This window comes from Hemicordylus capensis, chromosome 2 (genome assembly GCF_027244095.1).
Source record: "Hemicordylus capensis ecotype Gifberg chromosome 2, rHemCap1.1.pri, whole genome shotgun sequence".
NCBI lineage: Eukaryota > Metazoa > Chordata > Lepidosauria > Squamata > Cordylidae > Hemicordylus > Hemicordylus capensis.
In genome coordinates this window covers 355,409,206-355,435,393 of record NC_069658.1, presented here as the reverse complement: position 1 = coordinate 355,435,393, position 26,188 = coordinate 355,409,206, and the positions used below count along the sequence as shown (strand labels likewise).

Sequence of the window (26,188 nt, the reverse complement as noted above, 5' to 3'; positions counted from 1 at the left end):
GTGGTTATAGGGAGATTGAAACCATCCAACACGTATTGCTCCGTTGTCTGTTTCACAGAGAGTTAAGACGCTCCGTGATATCTCCTTGTCTGGCACACTTTCCAAGATGCTCAGAAGATTTTTGTGTTTCTTATCTTTTGGCAGATCAATCTCCATTCATTACATATAAGCTGGCGAAGTTTTGCTCTAATGCTATGTGGTTATGTCAGTTTTTTATTTCATGCGTATGTTCTTCCTGAATTTTTAGTTTATATTCATATTTGTTAGCAATTGCTAGTTAAGTCTTTGATTGGTACTGTATGTGACTGATGTTTTATTATTTTCTAGCAACTGTTAACCTTTTGTAGGATTTCTTTATTCTACCTTTTTAATTGTTTTCTAAGCTGACCATGGGTCGTAAATAAAATATCTATCTTCACATATGTGCTGTCGTGTTTCTAGAGAAAAATACATGTTAAAACTGCATGTATGTTAATAAACTGATCTCTAATATGCATGACAATTCAAAGTCTTCACACAAAAATGTATAGACCATTTTAAAACACAAAGTATGCACTGTAGTAGAAACCCAAAACCAAGAGACTTGAAAATAGAAAGATAGAAAGGCCCTGTTCTTATTTGAGCTACTGTTACTGGTCAGGTATGTTTGGCTTTGCCAGTAAAACATAATAATCCAACTAGGATCCAGCAAATTAGCTCAGACCAAATGCCTGTAAAGATCAAAATAGTCTTTACAATTTGTACAAAGTTGTGGCATGGGGACCACAGCAGCCTTTGATGGGGGTGCATAGCGTTTGACAGCTGAGCCACTACCACAAAGGCTTTGTCATGTGTTACTGTCAGCTGAACCTGAGCTAGCAGTAGAACACAGCCCCCAAAACTAATCTTTCTTAATAGGCAGGCAGGAGGAGAAAGTCCTTTAAGTGGGCACAATAAATGTTTTGTGTTAAAAATGATGTGAACAGTCTTACTAGTTTATAGAGGGGGAAATTGCAAATTGTTCTAATTAAGAGATAATAAAAGCTCTGGTGTTAAGAGTATTTCCATACGTATTTTCACACAATATGTTATTATTGTCAACTATTAGTTTCTCAGAAGTGCTTTCAGTGTTTAAAGTTTTACCTTATTCCTTCTTCTGCTGGGGAATTCCATTTCAAAGAAATAGGATATGGTACCAAATCTGTGATAGAAAATTCTCTCACTTTAAAAGCTGGGGATAAAATAGCACACTGTAAAAAAAAAACACCAAACACACCATTAAATTAGGCTGCGTAAGAAACACAAAAGTCAGACATAATATCAAAAGAAGGACATTTTTATTAAGTTTCATTTTGAAGTCTTAAGCATTCTGCCTAACTAACAAGTATGTAGTCTAATCCATCACATGCTTATTTAGAAATAAATCCCAAATTCAATTTTAGAATTTTGTATCCCACCCCAGAACCTACAAGGTTGCTTGCACCCATACTGTACAGCTAACTCAGCAAGAGATCACTAAAATATAACTTTAGAAGTAATAAAGCAACACTCGAGAGCCTAGGCAGAAGTCTTAGCCTGGTGCCTAAAGCTGATCAAGCTAGTCACCAAGTTGATCTACCTGTGGACAGCATTCCAAAAAAAATTAAGGTTTACTTCCCAAAGTAAATGGGTCAAGGATTGCGGTTTTTGACCATACATCTCAAGTAACCTCAGGCATTTGTTAATTTGGCTCCGGAGAGGAAAGGAGATATTCCTTATAATAAATCAAAACAATGGTAATAAACAATGGGCAGTATGCCTACTAAGTTCATCACAACCCATTGAAATTAAATGTCCCATGGATTTCAATAGTGATTGCTCATGACTAAGTTTGAATGTTATGCAATAATTTGCATAGTGCTTTTTGGAGTGTACAAAGCAGTCTACATGGATTAGGCTGAAGTAATCCTGTAAGGCAAGTATTACTCCCTTATTGCAGCTGGTGAATGGAGATAGAGAGCATATGTCTTGCCTAAGGCACTCTATGGAATTCTTAGAGAGATCTGAACCAGCAAAGTTCTCTTAGCCATTATGCTATACCAGCTCTCTGAAGATAGATGGGCAGAAGAGTTTGTGGTTCAGTGGCCAGCTGTTGACTAAGCACAGGACATCAAACTATTGAGCAAACAGAGGACAGAACTGCTAATTTGTCTTTTTAACCATGTCTCCGGAACAGAAAAGCCTTTCTCATAAAGAAACATTCTGAAGTTACCCAACATTTGACACAACTGTCTAGAAAGTCACAAAAGTATTACTATTGTAATACAATACTATTGTATTGTAATACAATACTATTGCCAAATCCTGCCAAATCATATTATAGGTGGGTTCCACTATACACGGATTCGCTACCCATGGTTTCAAGTATCCGCAGTCAGGTGACTGAGAAAATTCCGGAAAAGAAGAGGTTAATTTCACTTCGCTCTGGCTTGCCGTTATTATTATTATTATTAATTCTATACCGCCCTTCCAAAAATGGCTTAGAGTGGTTTACACAGAGAAATAACAAACAAGATGGAACCCTGTCCCCAAAGGGCTCACATTCTAAAAAGAAACATAAGATAGACACCAGCAACAGTCACTGGAAATACTGTGCTGGGGGTGGACAGGGCCAGTTACTCTCCCCATGCTAAATAAAGAGAATCACCACAGTAAAGAGTGCCTCTTTGCCCAGTTAGCAGGGGTCTAACTGGTTAACTAGTTAGCAGTTGGCCAGAAATAACCTCTAAAGTCATTTCTGGCTGCCATTTTATGACGAGGAGCCAGCTTGAGGCTCCTCTGTTTTGGGGAGCACTGCTGGTGTAGCGATCAGGCCCCCACCTCTAAAGAGTTAACCAGAAGTAAACCCTGTCTTGACCAACGGGCTGGTCAACTCCAGGGTTCAGCCAATCAGCACACCAGGTAGGTGGGACCTAGAGAGCTGTGGCAAGGAAGAAGGGAGTTCTTTGCTAGAAAAAGCTAGGCTGGAGGAGCACAGGAGAACATGTGGTCATGGAGGTTGGCTGCAGGAGAATAACTCTGCAGATCCTTGAAAGACAGGAGGGCAGGAAGCTTGAATTCTCATCGGGAGTCAGGTGAGTTCGAGGAAAAGGGAAGTTTAGTCTAGGGAAAAGTTGTCTTTAGTCGGACTTTGCATTAGGGAGCTTTTATTTCTTTGATGTGTGTGCTCTGCATAATTCTGGATACAGTTCTATTACTGTTTATCTGCAACGTAATTGGAATAAGGAACACTAGCCTACACCTAGGGTGTTGTAAAAAGCCTCTTTGAACATTTAAGCGTGCATTAAGACAACCCATTTTTGTAATCCTACTTAGTATTCTTAATAGTGTATTTAAAGCCGAGAAAGCCTCAGATGGAAACAGTCTGTAGTAACTGAATAAAGCTTTTTAAAAGTTCTTTTCTTTTTACAAGCCTCTCCAAGTTGGTTTTTAACTCAGAGCTGGTGGATAGGACAACTTATCTGGTGCAAACGTACTCCAATGTCCAGTAACTATCAGTTCTCACCACGTGTAGGCTTGCATGTGCAAGATTTTGTACTTATCCAATAGCAAAATAAAGCAAGTTTTCCCTGGGATTCCACCCCAAGCCCTGGGAGTTTCAAGCTCTGTCGATCAGAGGGGTCGTGAAGACAGTATTTTGTAAGTACTGATAATACAGAACTAGTTTTAGGAGAAGCCTAGCCAGGCAGCTCAAGCAGGGATGATTCAGTATTTCCCTCACGTGAGCTTGCTCTGGGACAAAGGCTTTAATTTGCTACAGCTAGGCATATGGACACCCACGGATTACAGTACAATGCTCAATTTGTTATTTTCCACTGGACGTTTAACAATCCCCCCCCATGAATTAACCTAACCCCACCCCACATTCCCAGGTTTTGCTACTCACAGTTGTAGGCAAGAAATGGAACCCCCACGAATAGCGAGGTATGCCTATAGTCTGCAATTCCCAAGAAACCCAGACTGAGTCAACACTGAGCACAAAGTGTTCAAGCTTAGTGTGTAAACAATATTCTTACCTGCAATGCACTGCCTCGTGTGACAGCTTCATCTGCATTCAGAGTTGTACTGACTTCTTTACCAAAAAATTTACTGATCCGCTCTTTTACAGCAGGTATTCTTGTAGTTCCTCCTACTATTTCTACTGCATAGATATCCTCTTTCTTTAACTCTGTAAAAGACAGGCAATTGAGACACTGTAAACCTAAACTCATTTAGGCCACCAGAGCAACTCTGTTCTGACATGCCTGTTGAACTCCTGTTCCCCCAGGCCACTTCCCTCTCCCTGTTCCTTGCTTGGGATTGCATGGGAGGCAGGAGAGGGCAAGCACTCTTTGCTTCCAGGATGCAAGAGCCAACCAGCAAGTTATTTGCCTTTTGGTGCTGCTCAGAATTTAAGAGGGAACCTCTCTACACATTTTCCAAGGACACTGTGCCTGCCCTCTCCTGCCTCCCACACGATCCCAAGTAAGGAGAGGGGATGAGGAGATGGTTAGAAAAACGAAATTCCAACTTGATAAGATAGTTTGGGGAGCCATGTCACACACACACACCCCTGACAACTTTCCTGCTGGATCGGATCAGACATTTTCCAATATGCCCAGGCCTAAATGCAGTCATAGCAGAGATACATTAGGCCATTATTTGAAGACAACACATTAAAACTACAATTTCTCCACAGAGAGGTTATCTTGGTTCAAGTAGAGGGTGAATATTTTTTGAAGTCTACCATTTGGACCCAGCAGTCCATCAATTATCCTATTTTTGTACACCCACAGTGATCTCATCAAATCCTCTTGCCACTCACACTGTAAAAGCCTCACATCATATCAAAGTGGGTAGCACTTGCCAATAAAAATGGCTTTAATTGCTAGGAAGTTACTGTAGGTGTACTTATTGACTCAGCAGTTCAGCAATATATTGAAAGTTTATATAGAAAGATCTGATACACAAGGTTCTACTTAATGCATGAATATTTTTGTAAAGCATGCCCAAAGCAGCTGACACTTTCAGTCTTGCAGACATCTAAAAATATCCATGTTTGCTGTAAAAAAAATTAAAAATCGGCACTTTCAACTTAAACACATTTACAACCCTTATTTTATTTCTTCTACAATTATTCTATATGTACTAGTAATGTACTACATAGCAAGTTTCACACTTACTAGCTTGCTCCAAAACACTGCGAAGAGGTGGTTCTACTCTAGCCAAGAGATCATCACACATCTCCAAGAATTTGTTCCTGTGGGTGAGTGGAAATGTGACATTATCTTATGACCAAAACATACACACACACACACACACACACACACACACACACACACAGCAAGAGAATACCACCCCTCCGCCCCAGTTTAACAACATATACAAAGTTATGTTTAATAGGGTCTTGGTATCAGAAAAAAATTGCATTGAGATAAGTATTTTACTGTGTTGAATTGCTTGCTTGTCTTTTGTATATGCTTAGAAAGATATTCCTAACCCCAATAGACATCAATCTCAATTTCCCTCTTCCCACAAAGCAGCTCTCCAGAAACCTGCGACACCCTCAAATATACTATGCCCCTTCTGTGCCCCGTTTAATCTCCCACACACATACACCGGTACCACCACTGACACAAGAGTGTTGAAGAGCTGTCTATCGTAACAAGAACGACTAAAGATACAGGTCTGGACCCTTATATTGGTATTTTTTTGTGCAAAAATCTACCGTCAACACCAATGTCAGATCTGGACCACAAGTCAGAGAACATAAAATTGTATTTCAGCTGCTGAAAGGGATGCTCTCTGAAAGCATTCAGTGCGCAAACTTGCTTCTGAATTGCAGCCATGGGCTAGTGGCCTCAGGGATATATTTCTGGAAGGCACAACTGACTGCAAAGAGAAAAAAACCTGCCCTCCACTGTTGTGCACATGCCCATCAATGCTTAGAAGATTGTGTAGTGGATATGGAAAGTGATGCTATGAAGCAAACTTTATTCCAAATGCTGCCATCTTATGAAAAAAGATTTCATGATGTCTACATTGCACACAATGGGAATTGCCTGAGTAATGTGTGGAAATCATGCCTTCCATTATGAAAAGCCCACCCTCTTCCAAAAGATTATAAAAGCTGGCACTTATTGCTTCTCATATTCCAGGATTCAGCCCTGGCTCTATAAACAGGTTATAGAGCTGTGACAGCCATAGTTATAGAACTCTGTTCTAGTATTAACCACTACCATTTTTCATACATCATGGAACAAGTCAATTTTAGGAAAAGGTCCCTATTCTTATGTAACACATACAATATGGGGACTCTTATTGGTTTAAGTAATCTAGTATTAAATTAGTAATATCCTCAAACTCATCTGTACGTAACAGTAAATTGCTGGGGCAGGAAAGCACAATTCTAGTTTTGTTACAGAATGAAGAGCCATTTCCCTAGCCTCCACTAGTTGTCTTCCTCAAGACCAGCTATTCAGGTTGGTGTCTGCAATGGATATTCCAGGGATGTGCAGCAAAAGATACAAGCAAAAGGTGATCATCTTAAAGCAAAGCAGTTTATGAACATCTGTAACCAGAGCTCAAAAATACAACGATAAAGCTACCTGTTCATAGTCCCAGACACATCAATATCATTCATGAAGCATTCTATGTTCATTGGCAGATCAGAGGCATTTGCACTCATCAATTTCTTCAGTTTCTCACATTCCTGAGATAATCTCAACAGTGCACGGATTTTGGACTTTATGTCTAGTTTATATTTCTTCCCAAATTCTTCACAAAAATAATTTACTAATACTTCATCAAATTTCCTGCCACCAAGTATTGTGTCAAAAGCTGTTGCGAGAACCTTTACAATAAAAAGGAACAAACATCTCAGATAAATTACTTCTTAGGACTGTAAATCACTAATAGCCTGGTTAACACAAACTATCCGTACTGATCCAAGTTAGTGTCACTCAATGGAGCAACAATGTATTATGAACAAATACATAAAGTTCCAATTTTAAATTTAACACAAATAAAGTTCCAAGTAAATGGTCACTCAAAAATCAATGAAAAAGCACTAAGGAGTGAAACACAATTATCAGTATGTAAAAAGTTTTTACTAGTCTGCTCACTTGCACATCACTCTGTATTATGGAACAGTGGGGTGACAAGCAACTTGGTCACAAATCTGGTGTACCATCTTTCCAATGAACATCGCCTTTTCAAACACTCAAGAAGCTGAATAATGTTTAGTCATCTTGACTATCAGGAATGAAAGTTGACCACCATATAAGCCAATGTTTTGGTCATGGTGGACTCCTAAAGACAGCTTTATATATATGAATCAACGCTCAAGTTATTGAGTTGTGCTGATGAAAGCTATCATTTGAGGGCACACAACACTTGCCTATATTGTTTTGCTACAATGTGCAGAGGCTGTGCCACCTTTTTTGATCAAGGAATATTTGTTATATTAAGATATAATGGCATATGGGTTGATATTATATGCTCTGCCCTCTTGTTTATAGCTCAAATATCAGTTAATTACTGCACTTTAGTTTGATGCTGTCCATTTTAAGAGGCATATACAGTATCATGAGAGCCTGAGCCAGACAGTGCGTTTGACATAAAGTCAGTCCAGACTTTTCATAACTAAGATGAGCTAGAAGCCCTTAAAAAAAACCACCACCAAGAAACCACCACCAAGAACAGCAATATAAGTGAAGAGGACTGACCTCAACTATCAAGGTATTTCGCAACTTTCCTGCAAGTTGAGAATACCCAGAAAGTTGCAGATAGAACAGTTACACCAAGAACTAGTACTACATATGCTTAGTGACCTAGTTTTTTTGCTGCACTGATGTCCTCAAACGCAGAATCCTCAAAGGTAGCATGTTGTCCACTGGAAGAGGAGCAATATCCCTGGTATATAAAACAAATAAATTGTTCTGTACTTACCTTCAGTTTCCCCTTGTTGAATGCACAAACTGAAACTTGAGAAGCTGAATGTCCTATATCAACAAACACCACATTTCTTGGTTTCTCTTCTAGTGTAGGTAGGTCTTGCTTATAGATCCCATACGCCAGAGCAACTAAAGAAAATAAGGTCCACTGTAAATAAAGACTATTTTGATTGTTGGATAGATATACCATTTACAGAAACACAACTTGTTATATGAATGCAGTATTTGCTAAAACCATAAATGGCTACTTAAAACTGCAAGTGTAAGCTATTACAGAACAGAACACTGTATAGTTTTGTTAGGCTTGTCAAATGTCCCAGGTTCAATCTCCAAGACCCACATAAAGCCCCAAGGAGCCACTGCCACTCGGTATAGACAGTACCAAACTATGTGGACCTAATGGCCTGACTCTGTATAAGACAGCTTTCTATGTAGCTTTCCATATGGAACAGTGAGCAGAAACTTATTCCGTTCATAAAATATTCTTCCAATGCTGAAGTGCTAGTTGGGATGCTGCCTGCTGAAATTTTGCAACTTTTCACACAATGCATCTCAGACTGCGAGATTGCCTACTTTGCAAAGTTCAAATGAAGCTATAAGTTACGTGCGGGAACCAGAAGCGGAGGGCTCTCCCTCTTCTCAGCCATTTAAAAATAAGCCTAAGTAGTCACAAACAAGTTTCACAAAGCACGAAATGTGCATTTTTCTGTGTTATCCTCACATTTGCATACTTACTATGCATTCACTATACTATATAAGGACAATTATGGCAAGTGAGCCACCAGTCACCATAGACCAGGACTTGATAACTGTGTCAACCCAAACCTTTTCCATGCAGACAGCCAAACTGTTACCAGAAGTAATCAGATTATACACGCATGAACCAACCCAACTCAAAAATTAGATTTCAAGTTGTATCTGGCTAAGTCATAATTAACTTGACTTCGATACCCTTTCTGTAACAACAAACATTAAAATAAATGATTTATGAAAAAACAAAAAGCACCCTTTCGTTCAGTTCAGACATAATGTGAAACCATGGTGTTGAATCCAGTGCTCTAACAAGAATTCCTCCTCCTGGAAGCCTGTACCAGCTGTGAGGTGCTCTTTAGAGAGCCAGAGATTGGTGAGAGGGGGCTAGGGATCTAGTGCTCTGATAATTCTGGGTAGCTGTGAGCATCTGTATCTGCAGGGCTGCTGGGACTGTCACTATAATGGCCTGGCTTCAAGCTTGGATGCAGCAGCTCTTCAGCTCCTTCCACTGCTTGAGTGCTGAGCTCAGTGGGAAGATAGGGGTGAAGGTGAAAGCATCTTCCTGGTCCCCTTCTGGCATACCCAGAGGCCTCCAGAGAGGGAAAGGACCACATCCATAAGCCAGTAGGCAGCAACAGCACAACACAGTTTGTTTCATTAAGCCATGATTTCACACTGTATCTGAACCAGTGTCTTTTCTCAAACTGTGGTTTTTTTAGTGCTAAAAACCAGGATCTGAAACAGTGGTTTGAAGTTGAATCCTGAGTGGAATACAAAAAGTGGACAAGCAGCTCTAAACCATGGGTAGCCTGTTACAGAGCTGGAAGCTGCAACCACGGTGCACGTCTAGAACTATGGTTAGCACAACCCATGATTTCAAGTTTTGACCGAGCCCAACTTTTATACTCCTTTCATCAAGTTACTAGTTACCTGCAGTAGTTTCATTAATCAATCGCAAGCAGTTAAGCCCAGCAATCTGTGTAGCATCCATCACAGATCTCCGCTCTGCATCTGTGTAGAAACAAGGAACCTACAAGAGATGCAGAAAACTATTTTTTTAAAAAGAGAGGCCACCTCCCAGACAAAAACCAAATTAACAAGCTATTTGCGAAAAATTAACACAGAGATTGTCTACTTACAGATACAACACAATCAACTACAGGTTTCTTAAGAGCATTCTCTGCAGTTTCTTTTAATTTAGTGAGGAGCATTCCTGTCATCTGTTCAATGGTGAAATTTCGTTCTTCATCCATATACATAACCTTAATTTAAAGACAATACAAAATCAACATCTGTTAAATGTTTAAGCTTGCAGTAGTCGTAGCCTTTTACCAATTCCAAACCTAAGGCACACAGAGATTATTCTCTTCATTCACAAATAAATACCAGAGAAGCAGTTTTCAAATGTTATGAGACTGTTCACATGAGCAACCAAAACCGGACTTAGGCAGCCCTGCCTGGGTTTGGCTGCCCATGTGAAATGCAGGGATTGAGGGTGATCCCAGTTCTGTTTCCCTCATAAGTGCAGGAATTTACCCCAGGTTTGAGGCTATGTGTTTCTCGGACTCCATGCAGCCCAAGCAGAAACAGAACTGGGCACCTAGAGTGCCTGACTCATGGGGGAATCCATAAATGTATCGCACTACTTGTGTAGTGCAGTTAGGGATTCCTGGAGGCCGGGACTCATTTTTCCGGCCTCTGCAAATCTGTGCTGCTGGGGGCAGTGCAGATCGTGTGGGTGCACAAGCAGTGCATCCCACATAGTGAATGGAATAGGGGACTGGGGAACGCTAAGCTCGATCTTGCCTTATGCATGGCCTTTAAGTTTTATTTGAGAGAAAAGATTCTTACCAGGAATCATACTTATTTTATCGCAAAAAAGAGGAACACATCCTAGTTTGGGCAGAAAACAATTTTGTTTTGTTTAGGTTTATCAGGCTAACTTTTAAGGAAATAAACCATATTCATCACCAATTCTGCAGTGATGCAACTGTTTTCTTTCCTGTCAAGTAGTCAACATGCATTCGTACCCTTTAAGCAATTTATTGCCTTCTACTTTTGTCTGACCTACCTTGATGCCAACTGAGCGTGTCGGCAGTTGAACAAGTTCATAAGCAAGTTTTGCTTTTTCATCTTGAAGAAAGGGATCCGAAAATGCACGGCCATGAAATCTTTTAAAACCTTGTACCGTATTCTTGGCATTTGAAATTACCTAAGAAATGAAGAGCTTTCAGTTTCATCCAGCATAATAGAATATATTTCTCCAAAGTAATAGTTTCTATAGAAGCTCTCCAATACTTCTTCCTGGATCGTATTTTATGGTTATTTTGATTTTCTATGTAGTATAAACAAAGGAGTTCTTCCAGTAAGATTTTTAAATGCTCAAAGTATGTATACAACAGGTGCACAACTAAAATATTTAGAAAATATATTGAAAATGGAATACCAAAGATGCTACCTAAAACATTTTCCTATAGTTTTATCTTAGCAGTTTGATCAAGAGCTTTACATAGCCTACTACCAACCAAGTCAGAAGGATTATATTCCACTTGATTCAATGCTCTGCAGCAGTGGTTCCCAACCTGGGGTCCTCCAAATGTTACTGAAGTACAACTCATCATCACCAACTACAATTTACTGCAGGGCTGCTCAACTTCGGCCCTTCAGCAGATGTCGGCCTACAACTCCCATAATCCCTGGCTACTGGCTGCTGTGGCTGGGGATTATGGGAGTTGTAGTCCAAAAACAGGTGGGGGGCCTAAGTTGAGCAGGCCTGATTTATTGTGACTGGGGATGATGGGAATTGTACTTCAGCAACATCTGGAAGACCCCACTGCTCTACTGTATAGAATTAGGCCACAGGATGAGCTATTGCACTCCAAGACCCAGGGGAAAGTGACACTTCAACCCCTTGCTCTGGCTTAGAAAGCTGGCCCAGCCTTGTGTCACAAGGCAGCTGCAGCTAACATTGACTCTCAATGGTAAAGAAACAGGAATGGACACATGGCTGCCAACAGGTCCTAAAGGCCCTTAGTGCAGGCCTGGCAACTATTACTGGTGCAAATTTGTGCAAGAAAGGAACATTGGGTCCTGACTAAAGGATGGACTCTGATTAAGGTGGAAAAAAACTATCAAGAGGTTTTGCTAAAGTGGGGCCAAGCTCTCCTGGGTTAACAACTAGTACAATGAAAGGAATCAAACACACTTGCAAGCCAGAGCAAGAGCTCAGAATTTAAAGACCTTTTATGTGAATGAGTCAAGGGCACACCTACTTAACCCCCTGCTAACTTGGCAAAGAGGCACCTTTTAACATTTAGCAGGGTGAGAGTAACTGGCCCTATCCACCCCCAGCACAGTACCTCCAGTGACTGTTGCTGGTGTCGATCTTATGTTTCTTTTAGATTGTGAGCCCTTTGGGGACAGGGATCAATTTTATTTATTTATTATTTATCTGTGTAAACCACCCTGAGCCATTTTTGGAAGGGCGGTATAGAAATCGAATAATAATAATAATAACAACAACAACTAGAAGATCAGAATAAGTAATTTCAGTTTCCTTTGTGTTTTTCAGTCTTCACTAATCAATCTAAGTGTAGCTCTATTAGGATGTATACATTAGATTTAGTCGAAGTCTATTCAGTCTACCTAGGGGAGCAAGAGATTGCTGGTTTGAATCTCTGCTGGTATGTTTCCCAAACTATGGGAAACACCTATATCAGGCAGCAGTAATATAGGAAGATGCTGAAAAGGCATCATCTCATACTGCATGGGAAATGGCAATGGTAAACCCCTCCTGTATTCTACCAAAGAAAACCACAGGGCTTTGTGGTCACCAGGAGTTGACACCGACTCAACGGTACAACTTCACTTTACTCTATTCCATCTATAAACGATACAAAATCCAGCTGCTGAAAAGTAGCTTCTCAAACTTACACTATTCCTATTCACTCTGTTTTATTTATGCTATAAATGCTTACAATGTTGCAGCTGCTGCAGGAACAATTACTAATTTTTCTAGCTAATATCTAATTGAGAAGAACAGCTCATGGAAAATTTGGCCTTCTAGTTCATTGAATCAACACTGTTGTACTAGCGAGTAAATCCCACTGAACTCAAACTTCTGAGTAAACATGCCTAGAATTCACCAGTATGTTTTACTCAGTAACAATACATCCCCCATTGTATACTTGCCTGAAATATTTACTAAAGCTGCAATGAGAAACAAGTATCTAGTTTAAGATGTATCAGTGGTTTTAGTTGGTGCTGTTCTAGCAATTATATTTGTGACTATATCATGAGGAATGAACACACAAAATCCTTACTTGGCTTTTAGCTGCAGCTCCAATTGAACGATTTTTAGGTCCAAAGGATATACATGACCTAAAATGAGAAGAAATGTTTCCATTCTAGAACAAGTGTTGAACTAAAAATAAACCAGTAAGTAAGTTTGAATGATGAAAAACTTAGTAATAATACTCTAATCAAATGGATCTATTACAAAGATACAACTGGTTCCATAGGTGTGAATCATCTTGGTCAATTAACTGTTAACAAGCCATCTACTACTTGCTATTAACACTCTTGTCCTGAATTATAAGATTAATGCAACACATCTACAAGTTTCCTCCAAGCCAGTACTCTCTGCTTTACCTCAATAGCCAACTCTTGCTAAGTAAGCATATTACAAGAATAATCATTACATTTGTTCAAGTGCAGAAAGAGCACTCACTAAACTAGTTCAATATCAGCTTGGAACATTACAGAACAGAAAGACTGTCTTGGCTGCTTTTATTCTTAAACCTCCCACCCACCAGCCTTCCTTCCTTCAAAAACGGCACCATTAAACCGTTCTTCGGCACAGGCTCACTGCACAGGCGCGGTAGTCTCCAAAATGCCCACCACACCGGGGGAATGGCCCAAACAGGGCCACTTTTGAAGGCTGGTGGGGGAGGGGGAACTTCAGCGGATACACACACACCCCACCGCCTCAGAGAAGCCCCCAGAGGAGACAGTTTTTTTTTTGTTTTTTTTTAAAGGAAGAAAAAAAGTAATGGGTCCGCGAGCCTCCCAACAGACACATACATGTGAGTGTGTGTGTTTCGGTCTAGGGTCGGTTCGGTTCCAAACCTGCTCATACATCCCTACCTACAGCTCTGAATTTATCACATCAAAAATTTAAACAAAACTAAAATCTATTTCGTTTCATGAGCTAACTATCCTATGACTTGCTCTGCCGTAGTTACCATATCCTACCAACAGCACAAATCATGATGCACTAAAATTGCACCAGTACAAGATGAGTGAGTGCTCCTTCCAGGCAAGTCATTTGGATATTCTGTTATGACACACTGCTATATGCATTACAAGCCTCTACTTCAGTACCATAAGCAAACAATTTAGAACAGATGTTTAGGAATGAGCTGCTAACTGTCCAAGTCCCAATTACTCTTACAGCTACATCTTTGGCTTTAGCAAATACTTTCTTGCATAGAAGACATCATAATGCAAGTTATACCTTAGGTGGAGTGCCAAACCATACTAATAGGAATCAAGTCCCACTGAATTTAATGAAACTTACATTTGCACAAAAGATTAGAATTATGCTGCATGCTTGAAATTCTAACATTTTCAGGGGGACCTCTGCTCCACACACAAATGACAGCTGAATTTTTGCTGGCAAGCATAAGGAACAAGGCCTTTTCTACAACAGTGCCCAAGGTTTAGAACTCTCCCCTGGAACATATGAGCTGCCTCCTCTTCTGGCCTTCTGACAAAAACATAGATTCCGTTTGGATAATACAGCCCAAGAACACATGATTAAGAAGGGGACACACCAAGCACATGTCTGTCAGGACAACTGCAAAGGGCATTCCAATGGGCACGCTCTGAGCATATCCTTTTTATAATTGCATGTACCAAGGGCTGTATTGTCTGAATCAACCCAGAATTGGCTTTATTCTGCTGGGGGAAGTCTCACTCTAAATGGACTGCAGTGTATATATGTGTAGACACTCTTTTTTTTAATTGTGAATGCTTTGTTTTTAAACTGTGTGTTAGCCCACTAGAGGATGGGACATCACACAATCAGAAGGCAGCACACAAATATGAATAAGATCTAAGCATACTTGCTTGAAAGCAAGCCCCACTAAAATCAGCAGGATTTACTTTTGCCTATGATCCAAAGTCTAGTTTTGTTTATTATAGCTAAAGTTAGAGACCCACTACCAAGGATACACAAGACTGCTTTAGGGAATCTAAACCCTTTTTGGTTGCCAAGTTACCATAACAGAATACGACTGAGTTACTGTAATATAGTGGTTAAACTGATATATACAGAGCAAAATCTATTATGGACTTTGCTTACAGTTTTCTGTTAACACCCTGAAAGGACTCACTAATAAATATCAATGACAGCCCAACTCCAAGAGCTTCCTGTGGAATCTAAACAATACATTCAACATGCACCCCTGTCTACTTAAGCACTGTGCTAAGAGAGATGCAATACCCTCATGTCGAAACAGTAGCACAGGTGATTGGAGAAAGGGCTGGATTGAGCCGTCTTCTTTTTAAACAAGTGCGGGCTACAAAATTGCAATTCAAGGTTTGTCAAGGAGAAGAGTAGATAACCTATTTTCCCTTCTACAGATGGTGGACCTCCTCCAAATTGCCTCCAGTTTGCATTAGAACACTGAAGCTAGGCATAAAGCGAACCAACAGTACAATTCAAGTGTAGAGAGAGTCACCTGCCCGGGGCTCAGCAAGTCTACTAGTTCATAACAAGTGAAAAATGATGCCTGACGAGTGAGAAAAATCCTGATGAGTAATGTACCAAGCAGCAAAAGGAACCATATGACAAGTAAAAAACGTTGTCTAGCTGGTGAAATAAGACAACACTTTTTGACCCCTGCCTATGGCAAGCAAATACTCTGAAGAAAGCAAGAAGAACAATTTCATGAACTAATGTTTCTGTTCCTTTCAGGCTGATTTATCAAATGATTAACACACATGGGGCAGACAAGTTTTTTTTAAATTTGAGAGGTAGTAATTTGTGTATGGATTCCTATGCAAAGCCGATACAGCTCCTTCATTGATCCATTCTTTGTGTTTTCATCATAGCAATTTGTTTATGCGAGTTCACCCTGCAAAACTAGGACCAGGTTAAAGACAGAGCTGGATGTCACCAGGTTACTGAATCTTTTCCTCAACAAATTATGAAGTATTTCATTAAGAAGGCTGCATCATTAGCAATCATTGCCACCCTTGGCCAAATCACCTCCCAGCTGAGATGGAGGATGAGGATGACACTTAGAAGGTACTACATCTTGAGCTAAGTACTCCTTGCCCTAGTTCCCCAAGTTTGGGTTGCAAGCACATATTTGAGCCATTTTTGGAAGGGCGGTAAGAAAGAAAGAAAGAAAGAAAGAAAGAAAGAAAGAAAGAAAGAAAGAAAGAAAGAAAGAAAGAAAGAAAGCTACTGATGAGAAGCAACAGGCTTTCTCTACTCCATGGTAACAGTGCTGCTAGTTTATTAGCTGAGAAACAATAGTCAGCAGATCCAGATAAGCAGCAACCTGAATCTGGGTATTGAAATCAGATAAGCTATTCAACATTCCAAATAAATAATATCATTATAGGAGGACTCTGACATCACCAATCAACCAAAGCAACATTACATTGCTCTCTACAATTCATAAATGTATTAAGATGGCCTTGCTATCCAAGAACAGTTCTTTTTAAGTAATGTAGACCTGGATTGTCTCATTCTTCTGTTATTTGAAATGTATCCCATTTGTCAAAGACTTCAGCAAATTTTCTTTGCCTCTAGGAGTCAGCTCAAAAGACTGCCCTCTGCTCCTTGTGAGGGGGGGTTGCAGATTCCCCCAAGTGACATCCTCCACTCTATGGAAAAGGGGCAGACTCCCCACCTTACTTGCTCCCTCTTCCTTCTGGTCACATCCATTGCCTAGCTCAGGTGCCACACTTACTGTTTCAGATGTCACAGCAAACTGGTACCCAGGAATTGTTGAGCCCTGGCTCATCAAAATGCAATTCTTAAACAAACAAACATTTAACTAAGTCATGAAGATGTGGTTTAAGTACATTCTTAAGATCTCCTTTCATAGGGATTATCTATCTTCTATCTATATATTTAATTCTCTTAATCGTACTTGCTGCCGTGTGCGCTCCGTACACGTCACACGTCGACGTGTGATGCGTACAGAGCGCGCGGCGGCGAGTATGCACATGCACCAGAATGGGCGCATGCGTATTGCCTACTGGAGCACTGGAGGACTAACGACGGGGCCAGGGTCGGCAGGGAGGAACGCTGCCACCCCAGAAACTTTAACTAAAATGACAGCGCCGGAGGGGGAAGAGCAGCGGGGGTGGGGGGAAGTACTACCCCCCCGCCCCTAAAGCTACAACCCCTCCTGTGCCCATCTGGACCGGTTCAGAGGGATGCACATCTCTAGAGGAGAGCAGGGGCATATCTAGGGTAGGGCAGGCAGGGCACGTACCCCAGGTTACACTTGAAGAGGGTGCCATTTTTAAAAATTAATTTTTTAAAAAAATTGCTGCCAAACACAAAATGGCCACTATGCATGCTCAAATGGCCACAGTGAGGCCCTAGGCCAGGCCTCACAGAGGCCATTTGAAAATGCATGTTGGCCATTTTGTTTTCAGCAGCCATTTTTAAAAAAACATGATTTTTAAAAATGGCCACTGCACATGCTGAAACGGTCCCTGTGAGGCCCTGGAGGCCAGCGGGGGGAGGGGGGACCTTTGCAGACACCCCCCCCCCACGGCCTTTAGGAAGCCCCCCGAAGGGGCTACTGGTAATTTTTTAAAAATTTAATATGTCACTGATACACATATTCAGTTTGGCACTATGTACAGAGAATCAGAGCTTGTGAATACTGAGCTGAAGCTTATGAGCTAGGATTGTATTCATTTGCTCTTTGCTTCTTGTGATAAGTGAGTTAAATGTGATGTCTTAATAATATGGCTAGTAATGGTGAGTTTCTCTTTGAATCAGAGTGAAATCCTTAGTATTAAGGCCCACTGAGAGTTTCTTGCTATCTTTCTCTCATTTTAACTGTCTTTCTGAAAGACTAGAGTATATTCCAAGCAGTGACACAGTTTACTCTGCATATCCTTTAATTATTTTCAGAGTATCTGGGAAAAGTCAAATCCTCCATTTATTTTTAAAACTTATGTAATAGTGATGCTACAATGCATAGTAGAGAATTAGACAGGCACTTCTGTTTAGTTTTCCAAGTACACCTCCACATAGTATTTGGGTATTTCATGAGCCCCAGCATAATGAAATTTGTAGTTTTCCAGCATTTTTTAGTCTGGCTACATCCACTGCTAAATAGTTTTTGAAATATTAAAAGATTAACAAGTCTGAATTGTATTTTTCAGCTGATTTTATGAAAGTTATCTGAAAGATGGGTGTCAGATGTTTGGACAGGGGGCACAATTTCAATGCTTGCCCTAGGCGCTATTTTCCCTAGATATGCCTCTGGGGGAGAAAAAGAAATGGGGCTGGAGAGGGAGGAGAGACAGGGAGAACTAGGGGTGCAGATGCTTTGCACCAAGTCAGCTAGTTTATATTAAAGTTCTAGAAGAGTTTGCTGTGCAGAGAAGCATGTTCAACCAATTTATGGCATACCCTGACATGTCAAGTCTCATGTCAATTCCAAAATGTGTGTGGCCATCTTAAAAAAAAAACCCTAGGTTTTCTAACAATTTGATTGTATTGCCTTTTTACCATCTTCTACTTCAACACAGCTACTGAAATCATGGGACTGTATCCTAAGAAAAGGTCAACCCTAAGTAAGTCCCACTTAAATTAGTGGGACTTGCATTAGTCATTAACAACTTGTTTCACTGACTTAAATGATGTTTAGTCAAGATACATTTTCTTAGGATACAGCCCATTTTCTCCAATATTTTTCATCAACTGCTTGCTAAAACACAAGATTTTCTCATTACAAAAAAGCAGCAGAACAGGATAGATGCCATGTTTTCTAAATTTGAGCACAATTCATATATGACTCTGACTTTCCACAAGTCTTAGAGATAGCCTTACATAAGGGTTCCTGGATAGGAAGATTTTGCTACACCAATCCTTACTTCTGTAACTTGCAGGATTAATGCAATGCACTCCCATGTGGGAATTTCTTTAAAGGTAACTCAGAAGCTTCAGCTGGCATACAATGTGCTGCACATCTCATCTGCTGTTAGAAGGCATGCTTATGTTTAGTCTGTTCTGCTCCAGTTACATTTGTTTCAGGCTTGCTTCTCAACCCAATTTAAGGTGCTGGTTTTAACCTTTAAGCCCTTCATGGCCTATGATCTTCATATACTATCTCTTCCTATACAAGGCCACCTGACAATTTCATCCCTATACAGGTGACCCTCGTTATTCATGGGGTTCAATTCCCACCAATTTTCATGGATAACACAAGCATGAATATAGAGACATTAACCATATGGAGAGTGGGGGGTTAGGTTCCTTGAGCATAAAAAAAACCACTTAAAAAGCAGGGAGGCAGCAGGAATAAAGGTAGGAAAGCATCTATCTATATAATTATTTATCTTAGCCACCCACCATGGGAATGTATGTCTTCGGGGCGGAACTCTCGCAACACACTGCGAAAGTTCCTGGCAAAGACGAGAGCAAGGACGGAGAAATTGGGGCCCGATTGGGAAGGAGCCGCACGAGGGAAGCAGCGGGCCCAGCCATGGTGGAGAGGTGGCGGCAGGGTGAGGAGGTGGCTGGGCCGCCAGGAAGAGGAGACGGCCCAGAAGGGAACAGGTTGGCTTTAAAGCTGGCCAGAAAACGTGGGCGGGGGGGGGGGAAGCGGAGAGGACCAGCCCAGGCAGGAAACGCTGGCCCCAAATACCGCACAGATGTTCTGTGTGGGGTCAGCTAGTAGTACCTTATTCTCCATGTCTCCAGGAATTCCCCCCAAATCCTCTCTCTCTCTTTTTTTTTAAAGAAAGCACCACGAAATGGCTCTGCGCATCAAAATGGCAGCAAGAAACAATATCAAAAGTCATTTCTGGCCACTCAAGAACCACTGATAGATGAAAATTACCTATTTTTCATGCCATGGATAAAGGAATTGGATCTCCAAGAACCATCTGCAAATACATGAAACCATAAAACCGTGGATAAAGAGCATCTCCTCTCCTGTACAATCCACCTGCCACCTACTCACTGCATACAGTTTCACCTTTATAACAGGTTAGGGTGAACACAACTAGAAGCAGGAACATTACAGTTGTGGACCCAAAACTCAGGCACCTCCTTCCTGAAGGGATCAGAAAAAATCTGTCTCCTGTTAGTGTTTCAGAAAGGCTGCAAGACCTTTCTATTTCAACTAATATGGGCCTTTGCAATGTGTAGGCTATTTTTATATGTTATGATTTTGTTTTTATTGTTTATGTATTTTTGTAAACAATTTTATACTGTTGGGGAAGAGTGGTATACAAGTATTTTAAATAAGTGCTTCTCAGATTAGTTTGCAATTTACAATGCCACCTAAGTTGCATAATTCTACCAGACTTTATTAAGACCCCTTGTTTTATTTAATGAATTATTAACAAACCAATCTTAAGACTTCCTGCACCTGCTAGTGTCTATATATTATTTATTATTATTTCTTGTTTACACAGTCAGACAGGTGTTACTGACTGGTTTGTTTTATCCAGACATCAAGTCCTTCCCAAGGACCTGGGATGGCTGAATTTTATTGTCAATTGTTATAGATATCGTCGCAGAATATAGGCTGTTCCCAGAAAAGCTGCTCATTATTATTATTATTATTATTATTATTATTACATTTATATCCCGCTCTTCCTCCAAGGAGCCCAGAGCAGTGTACTACATACTTAAGTTTCTCTTTCACAACAACCCTGTGAAGTAGGCTAGGCTGAGAGAGAAGTGACTGGCCCAGAGTCACCCAGCTAGTATCATGGCTGAATGGGGATTTGAACTCAGGTCTCCCTGGTCCTAGTCCAGCACTCTAACCACTACACCACGCTGCTGCTGTCACATTACACACGACTTAACAGTTCAGGTAACTCAGTGAAGATGTTTAGGTTCAGGACATTAAGAAAAAGAAAATGTTATTGAAATATTAGCCCTAAAGTAAAATTACCAGATTTCAATTTGTACATGCTCATACCAGGGCAGAGCCACCATTGAGCAGATGGGTTTAAAGAATCCAGCCGTGAGGCACAGAAGGGCTGCTCGAGTCCTCTGGAGTTTATTCCCAGCCAGTATTTGGTGCCTGGGAATGCACTCCGGAGGGCTCATGCGGGCCCTCCAGCTATTGGGCCATGCCTATATGCGCATGATGTCACGTGCAAGGGGCATCATTGGCATGCACGGCGGGGCTGCCAGGGACAGGGCAGAACCCAGGCCTCCATTCCCTAGCTCTGCCACTGGTGCCATACCTTTTACATTTACCTAGATTTTGTTCACAAATATTTTGTTTCTATGTCCATTCACAATATCTTAATTCAAGTTTGTCTTAGAACAGCTTCTGTTCACGCATTACTTTAGTTGCAACATGTGGGTTGCACCAAACTGTCGTATGCATTTTCTTCATAATTGGAAAGAAAAAGTTATTGTGATGTTTTTAAAAAGCCCCATGATGCCAAAGCAGTCAGATATGTAACATCCAGTTATCTCTGTGTGCAGCTATAGTGCTTGGATGAAATAGAGTTTGTTTAGTAAAGCAGCCAATATTTCTGCTTAATAAAGAAAGATGGACTGGCACCAATAAGCATGCTTTTCTGCATGCTGATAAGAGGGAACCCAGAAGTGAAGAGGCAAAAGGTAGGAGAGAAGGAGGAAGCTGGGAGGAGGGTTGTGGTAGAGAATCTGCTTTGCATGCAGAAGGTCCAATCCCCACCATCTCCAGATAAGGTTGCAAAAGACTCCTGCCTGAAACCTTGACAAGTTCCTGCCAGTCAGTGTAGACAATATCAAGGTAGAGTGACCAGCGGTGTGACTGAGTATAAGGCAGTTTCCTTGTTCCTAAGTTTTGAAAGAAGGGTGAAGTAGGGGACAAGCAGAAATCACTCTTCAAATGGTCTAAGAGCACAGAGAATGCAACTTTTCACAGCTGGTCAGATCCTATCATTTGTACTTCGCTTAAAGAGAAGTGTTAGCTATTCTAGTAATATATATTATTATTATTATATATAACAATACTACTAATAAATGGCCATATACTATTTCTAATACAAAGGGTTAGTTATTAACATATTACACACTTTCTTAACTACTAGCTAAGGAAAAATATGTGAACAGTACTAGTCCTTCCAAAAATGGCTCAGGATGGTTTACACAGAGAAATAACTAATAAATAAGATGGATCCCTGTCCCCAAAGGGCTCACAATCTAAAAAGAAACATAAGATAGACACCAGCAACAGTCACTGGAAGTACTGTGCTGGGGGTGGGTAGGGCCAGTTACTCTCCCCCTGCTCAATAAAGAGAATCACCACAGTAAAAAGATGCCTCTTTGCCAAGTTAGCAGGCAACATTTGTGACTGGTTTCCAAGCTAGACTGCATATTGAGCAAATTCCAGTAAAACTGTCTCATAGCATCTTTGAGGACTATTCAGGACTACCTCAGTTTTACATCTTAAGTTTAGTTTTCTTGTACAAGAACTCAACTAGAAGACAAACCTTTTCAAATTTTAAACTAAAGTGTGTGTAATCTAGAATAGTAGAGCTAGAATAGTAGCAAGGAGCATGAGCTGATAAGTTCCCAGTTCAAAGTTTATCTCAGCCGCATGTTCACTAGGTGGCTACAGGCAAGCCACTCTTCTCTCATCTTCAGCTCCCATCTACACTTTGGGGAAAATACAGGGTGGTTGCAAGGATTATCAAGAAAATGTATGTGGTGTATTCTGAATGCTCTATACATGCGAACTATTTTTTCTTGATCTTTCCCCCTAAAATTCAGTTGCCACAGGCAAGACATTACTAATCCCTGCTAACTAGGGATGTACACCGAACCGGCAGTACCGCCAGCAGGGTGTGTCTCACTTTAGGAGCGGGAGAGGGTGCACTTACCCCTCCCACCGCCAGCATCCATTTTTGTAGAAGCTCATGGGGGCAGCAGCGTACCTCCCTGCCACCCCATTGCCCGAATATAACCGGGAGTCCCCGATGCACCTGCATGCGCCAGCATGGGAGCATGCACGTCAGGGACTTCCAGTTGTATCCAGACAACAGGGTGGCAGGGAGATTTGCTGCCGCCCTGTGGAGCTTTTATGTAAATGGACGCCGGTGGGTGGAAAGCGGCAGAAGCGGTAAGTGCATCCTCCACCACTCTTAAAAGGCACCCCCGCCGCCTTCGAACCTCCCCGCCGCAGTTCCATGCACATCCCTACTGCTAACTGAGCAAAGAGGCAAATTTTAAAGTGGTGATTCTCTTATATTTAGCAGGGGGAGAGCAAGAGCTGTTGTCCCTATGCAGCCCCAGGACAGCATCCCTCCACTGGTTGCTCTATGTAAGCCATTTTGAGAACTTTTGCTGAGAAGTTGTATATAAACACATAGTAGTAATAAAACTACTGTGAAAACAGACCATCAAGAACAATTGCATCAGAATGCAGTGATGCATAAACCAACATAGTCCACACTGGGAGAAGATAGTTTGCTTCAGTGGTGTTTACCATTTTATTTTGCATAGTGATATGTATAGTGCCGCAGTTTCCCCATCTTGATAGGAACCTGCCTTGTATCGATTCAGACCACTGGTCCATCAGACCACTGGTCCATCCACAGACAGGCAGTGGTATCTCCAAGGAGTCTCCCTCAGCCCTATCTTGGAAATGTCAGGGAGATAACTTGGACTCTGCTTAGCAAAAGTGAAAATTCATGCCTGCTACCACAAGACCTGCTCTTGTGGTAGTTTCCCCACCCCTTAAAAAAAACCACAATCCTATCTTTTAAAAAGCATAAGCCTTGGACTTTTTGGTACGATAACTAAATACTTTAGCAGAAGATGGTATGGCTTTGTGGTGAATCAGTAGATCTCAATTTCAATCCATGGCATCTCCAGATAGGATTGGAAAAGAACCTTGCCTAAAAGATTCCGGGAGAGCCACGATCGGAGTGAGGCAGTACTGACAGAGATGAATTAATGACCCGACTCTGCATGAGGCAACCTGGGTGTGTGTGTGTGAAGATTCTTTTTCAGTCTTCAAACACAGACATCAAGATGAGCCGTCAGTTTATATTATGCATGGACACACATACCATGTCAATAGTGTTAAGCCTACAGGAAAACTCCAGCTACAATCCTGAACGGGAGCTGAATTATCAACTCTCAAACGGTTGCAGGACGACGAGCTGTATAAGCACATTATACTGTCGGACGAGAGACAAAATCACCCGCGTCTTCCCCACTAACGAAGGCCTTTTTTGTACGGAATTTCACCCCATCAAGTCCTTCTGCGCCCGTCGCCTCGATACCGGCTGCATCTCGCACTTTCCATGGGCGCAGCAGAGCCCCGCCATCCGCTTCATTGTCCTTCCGCCTCCTCCTGACTGGCCGCCTCCCCGCAAGCAAGGCGGAGGATGCTGCTGCCCTGCCCGCCGCCCGCCCGCCCCGGCCAGCCTTGAGCCCTTCTTCCCCCTCTTCCTCGGGGCACAAGCACGTGGGGGAAGGGCACTTCCGTCCTCTCCTCCTTTGCGCGGAGGCTTGTATTACTCATTGACTAAGCCTGCAGCCGCCACTTCTTTTTTTTTTTTTTAAGTTTTCGGTGAGGCGCTGGCTGCCGCTCTGGGCCCAGGAGCAGCAGCCCACCCTCCATAAGCCCCAGCACCGAGTGCCCCCCCCCCGCAGCAAGGCCGGCCGCTCTCTCTGGGCCCCAAATCCTCAGCTCGGGAGAATGGCCTGACAGGGGGGGCTCCGGTCCGCCCCCGCCGCCCTCCCGGGTGGCTCTTGTTCTCGCTCTGCCCATTGTCTCCTCCTCCTCCTCCTCCTCCTCCTCCCTGCGGCGCCCCCTCGCCTTCCCTCTGCCGCCTGGCTCCCCTCCCTCCGTGCCCCGTTACTCACGGGGTGCAGCGGTCGCTGTACTCGTTGGCGATCGTTTCAATGCCGCCCGCTCGGGCCACCGCCACATAGCAGCTCTGGAAGCCCAGGTCGATGCCCACCACAGACATACTGCGTCGGGAGAGTGAGGAAGAAGAGAGAAGGGGGCGAGGCTGAGCCGAGCAGCGCGGAGGCCTGAGGGGCCCAGCAGCAGGGCAAGGAAGCTCAGGCCAGAGGAGGCGGAGCCGCGCGAGGGAGGAAGAGAAGGAAGGAGCGTCCCGCCGGCAGCCTCGCGCCCTCCCCTTCGACCTGGCGGCGGCTCCCTCAAAGACTGTTTAAATGAGCGGCGGCGGCGGCGCGCGACTGGGGCAGCCTCCTCGCAAGGGGTGGGGGGAGGGGGCAAAGAGAGAGATCGCGAAAGATCCTGTCCCGTCAAGTGAGGAGGGAGCAAGAACCAGTCTCGCGAGATTCCCCGGACGGGCACGCACGTTTTTTATCGTAGTCACTTCCCTCTAATCTCCGTAGCCCCGCCCACTAGCGAAGGAAGAGCCGTAGGCCGGAAGGCGGCCGACAGCTGGGGTGGGGATAGCCCAAGAGGCGCGCTGCCAAGCTCCTTCCTGCGCATGCGTCACTCTTGCACATGCGTGTTTGCTCCGTCTGAGTTGCCGGAGGCAGGGATGTAGTAATTGACAGGTCGCCTGTAGGACCGTCGTGGCTGCCTCAATTTAATTTGGAGGAGCTTTGCCTTCATCTTGCTTGCCGAATATTGTCTTCCCGTCTCTCCACTCCGTCCCATGCAGTCCCGCCTCCATCATGCTAGTGGTTTTTCCTTTTGCACATGGAGCGGTCTCTCATATTGCTCTTTCACTCTGAAATGAGCCTGGAATAAGCAATCTGCACATTTGCATGTCATTGGAAAATAAGTGTAAATGAAGGCGCCTACTACAGGAACTGATTTTCCCCCTCAACCTAGCAGGAAGATCCTTCCATTACCTTCAGCTTTATTTTATTATTTTATTTATTTAAAATATTTATATCCCGCCCCTCCACTACACTACTGCTCAGGACAGCTCACAACAATAAACTTGATACAATATACAATAAAAGTAATGAAATTAACCAAATTAAATAAACAAGTTAAAAATCAGGTTAAAAACCACAATCACTATTAAATTTCAAATTAGAAGTTATTTTACAAACTAAAAATTGAGAATTATAAAAACTAAAAATCAAAGAACCTACCAGTTATAACCAAAGATGGAGCATTAAAAATCCGAAGATGGAGCATTTAAAAAAAAAAAAAAAAAACCTCTGAGGGAGGGAGCATGGTGAAGGTCTTTAGGGAGGGTGTTCCAAAGCTGAGGGGCCACAACCAAAAATGCCCTGTCTCTAGTCTAGTCTATAGAGACTAGAG

General features: G+C 42.2%; 1 protein-coding gene across 2 annotated transcripts in view; it reads right to left on the bottom strand.

Moving 5' to 3' along the window:
• Nucleotides 1-25,199, bottom strand: part of HSPA4 (heat shock protein family A (Hsp70) member 4) — a 39,126-nt gene extending 13,927 nt beyond the window's left edge. The window contains exons 1-10 of one of the 2 annotated variants that reach the window (XM_053296704.1): nt 24,799-25,199; nt 13,028-13,085; nt 10,777-10,917; nt 9,845-9,967; nt 9,636-9,735; nt 7,948-8,081; nt 6,606-6,850; nt 5,181-5,257; nt 4,035-4,186; nt 1,123-1,229 (exon numbers count right to left, since the gene is read on the bottom strand). In XM_053296704.1, the coding sequence (XP_053152679.1) occupies nt 1,123-1,229; nt 4,035-4,186; nt 5,181-5,257; nt 6,606-6,850; nt 7,948-8,081; nt 9,636-9,735; nt 9,845-9,967; nt 10,777-10,917; nt 13,028-13,085; nt 24,799-24,905 (1,244 nt within the window). In that variant the 5' untranslated portion in view covers nt 24,906-25,199. Of the gene's footprint in view, nt 1-1,122; nt 1,230-4,034; nt 4,187-5,180; nt 5,258-6,605; nt 6,851-7,947; nt 8,082-9,635; nt 9,736-9,844; nt 9,968-10,776; nt 10,918-13,027; nt 13,086-23,996; nt 24,119-24,798 lie in introns of those variants that run through there. The other variant, XM_053296705.1, reaches the window with a different exon arrangement.
• Nucleotides 25,200-26,188: the final 989 nt, after the last annotated feature.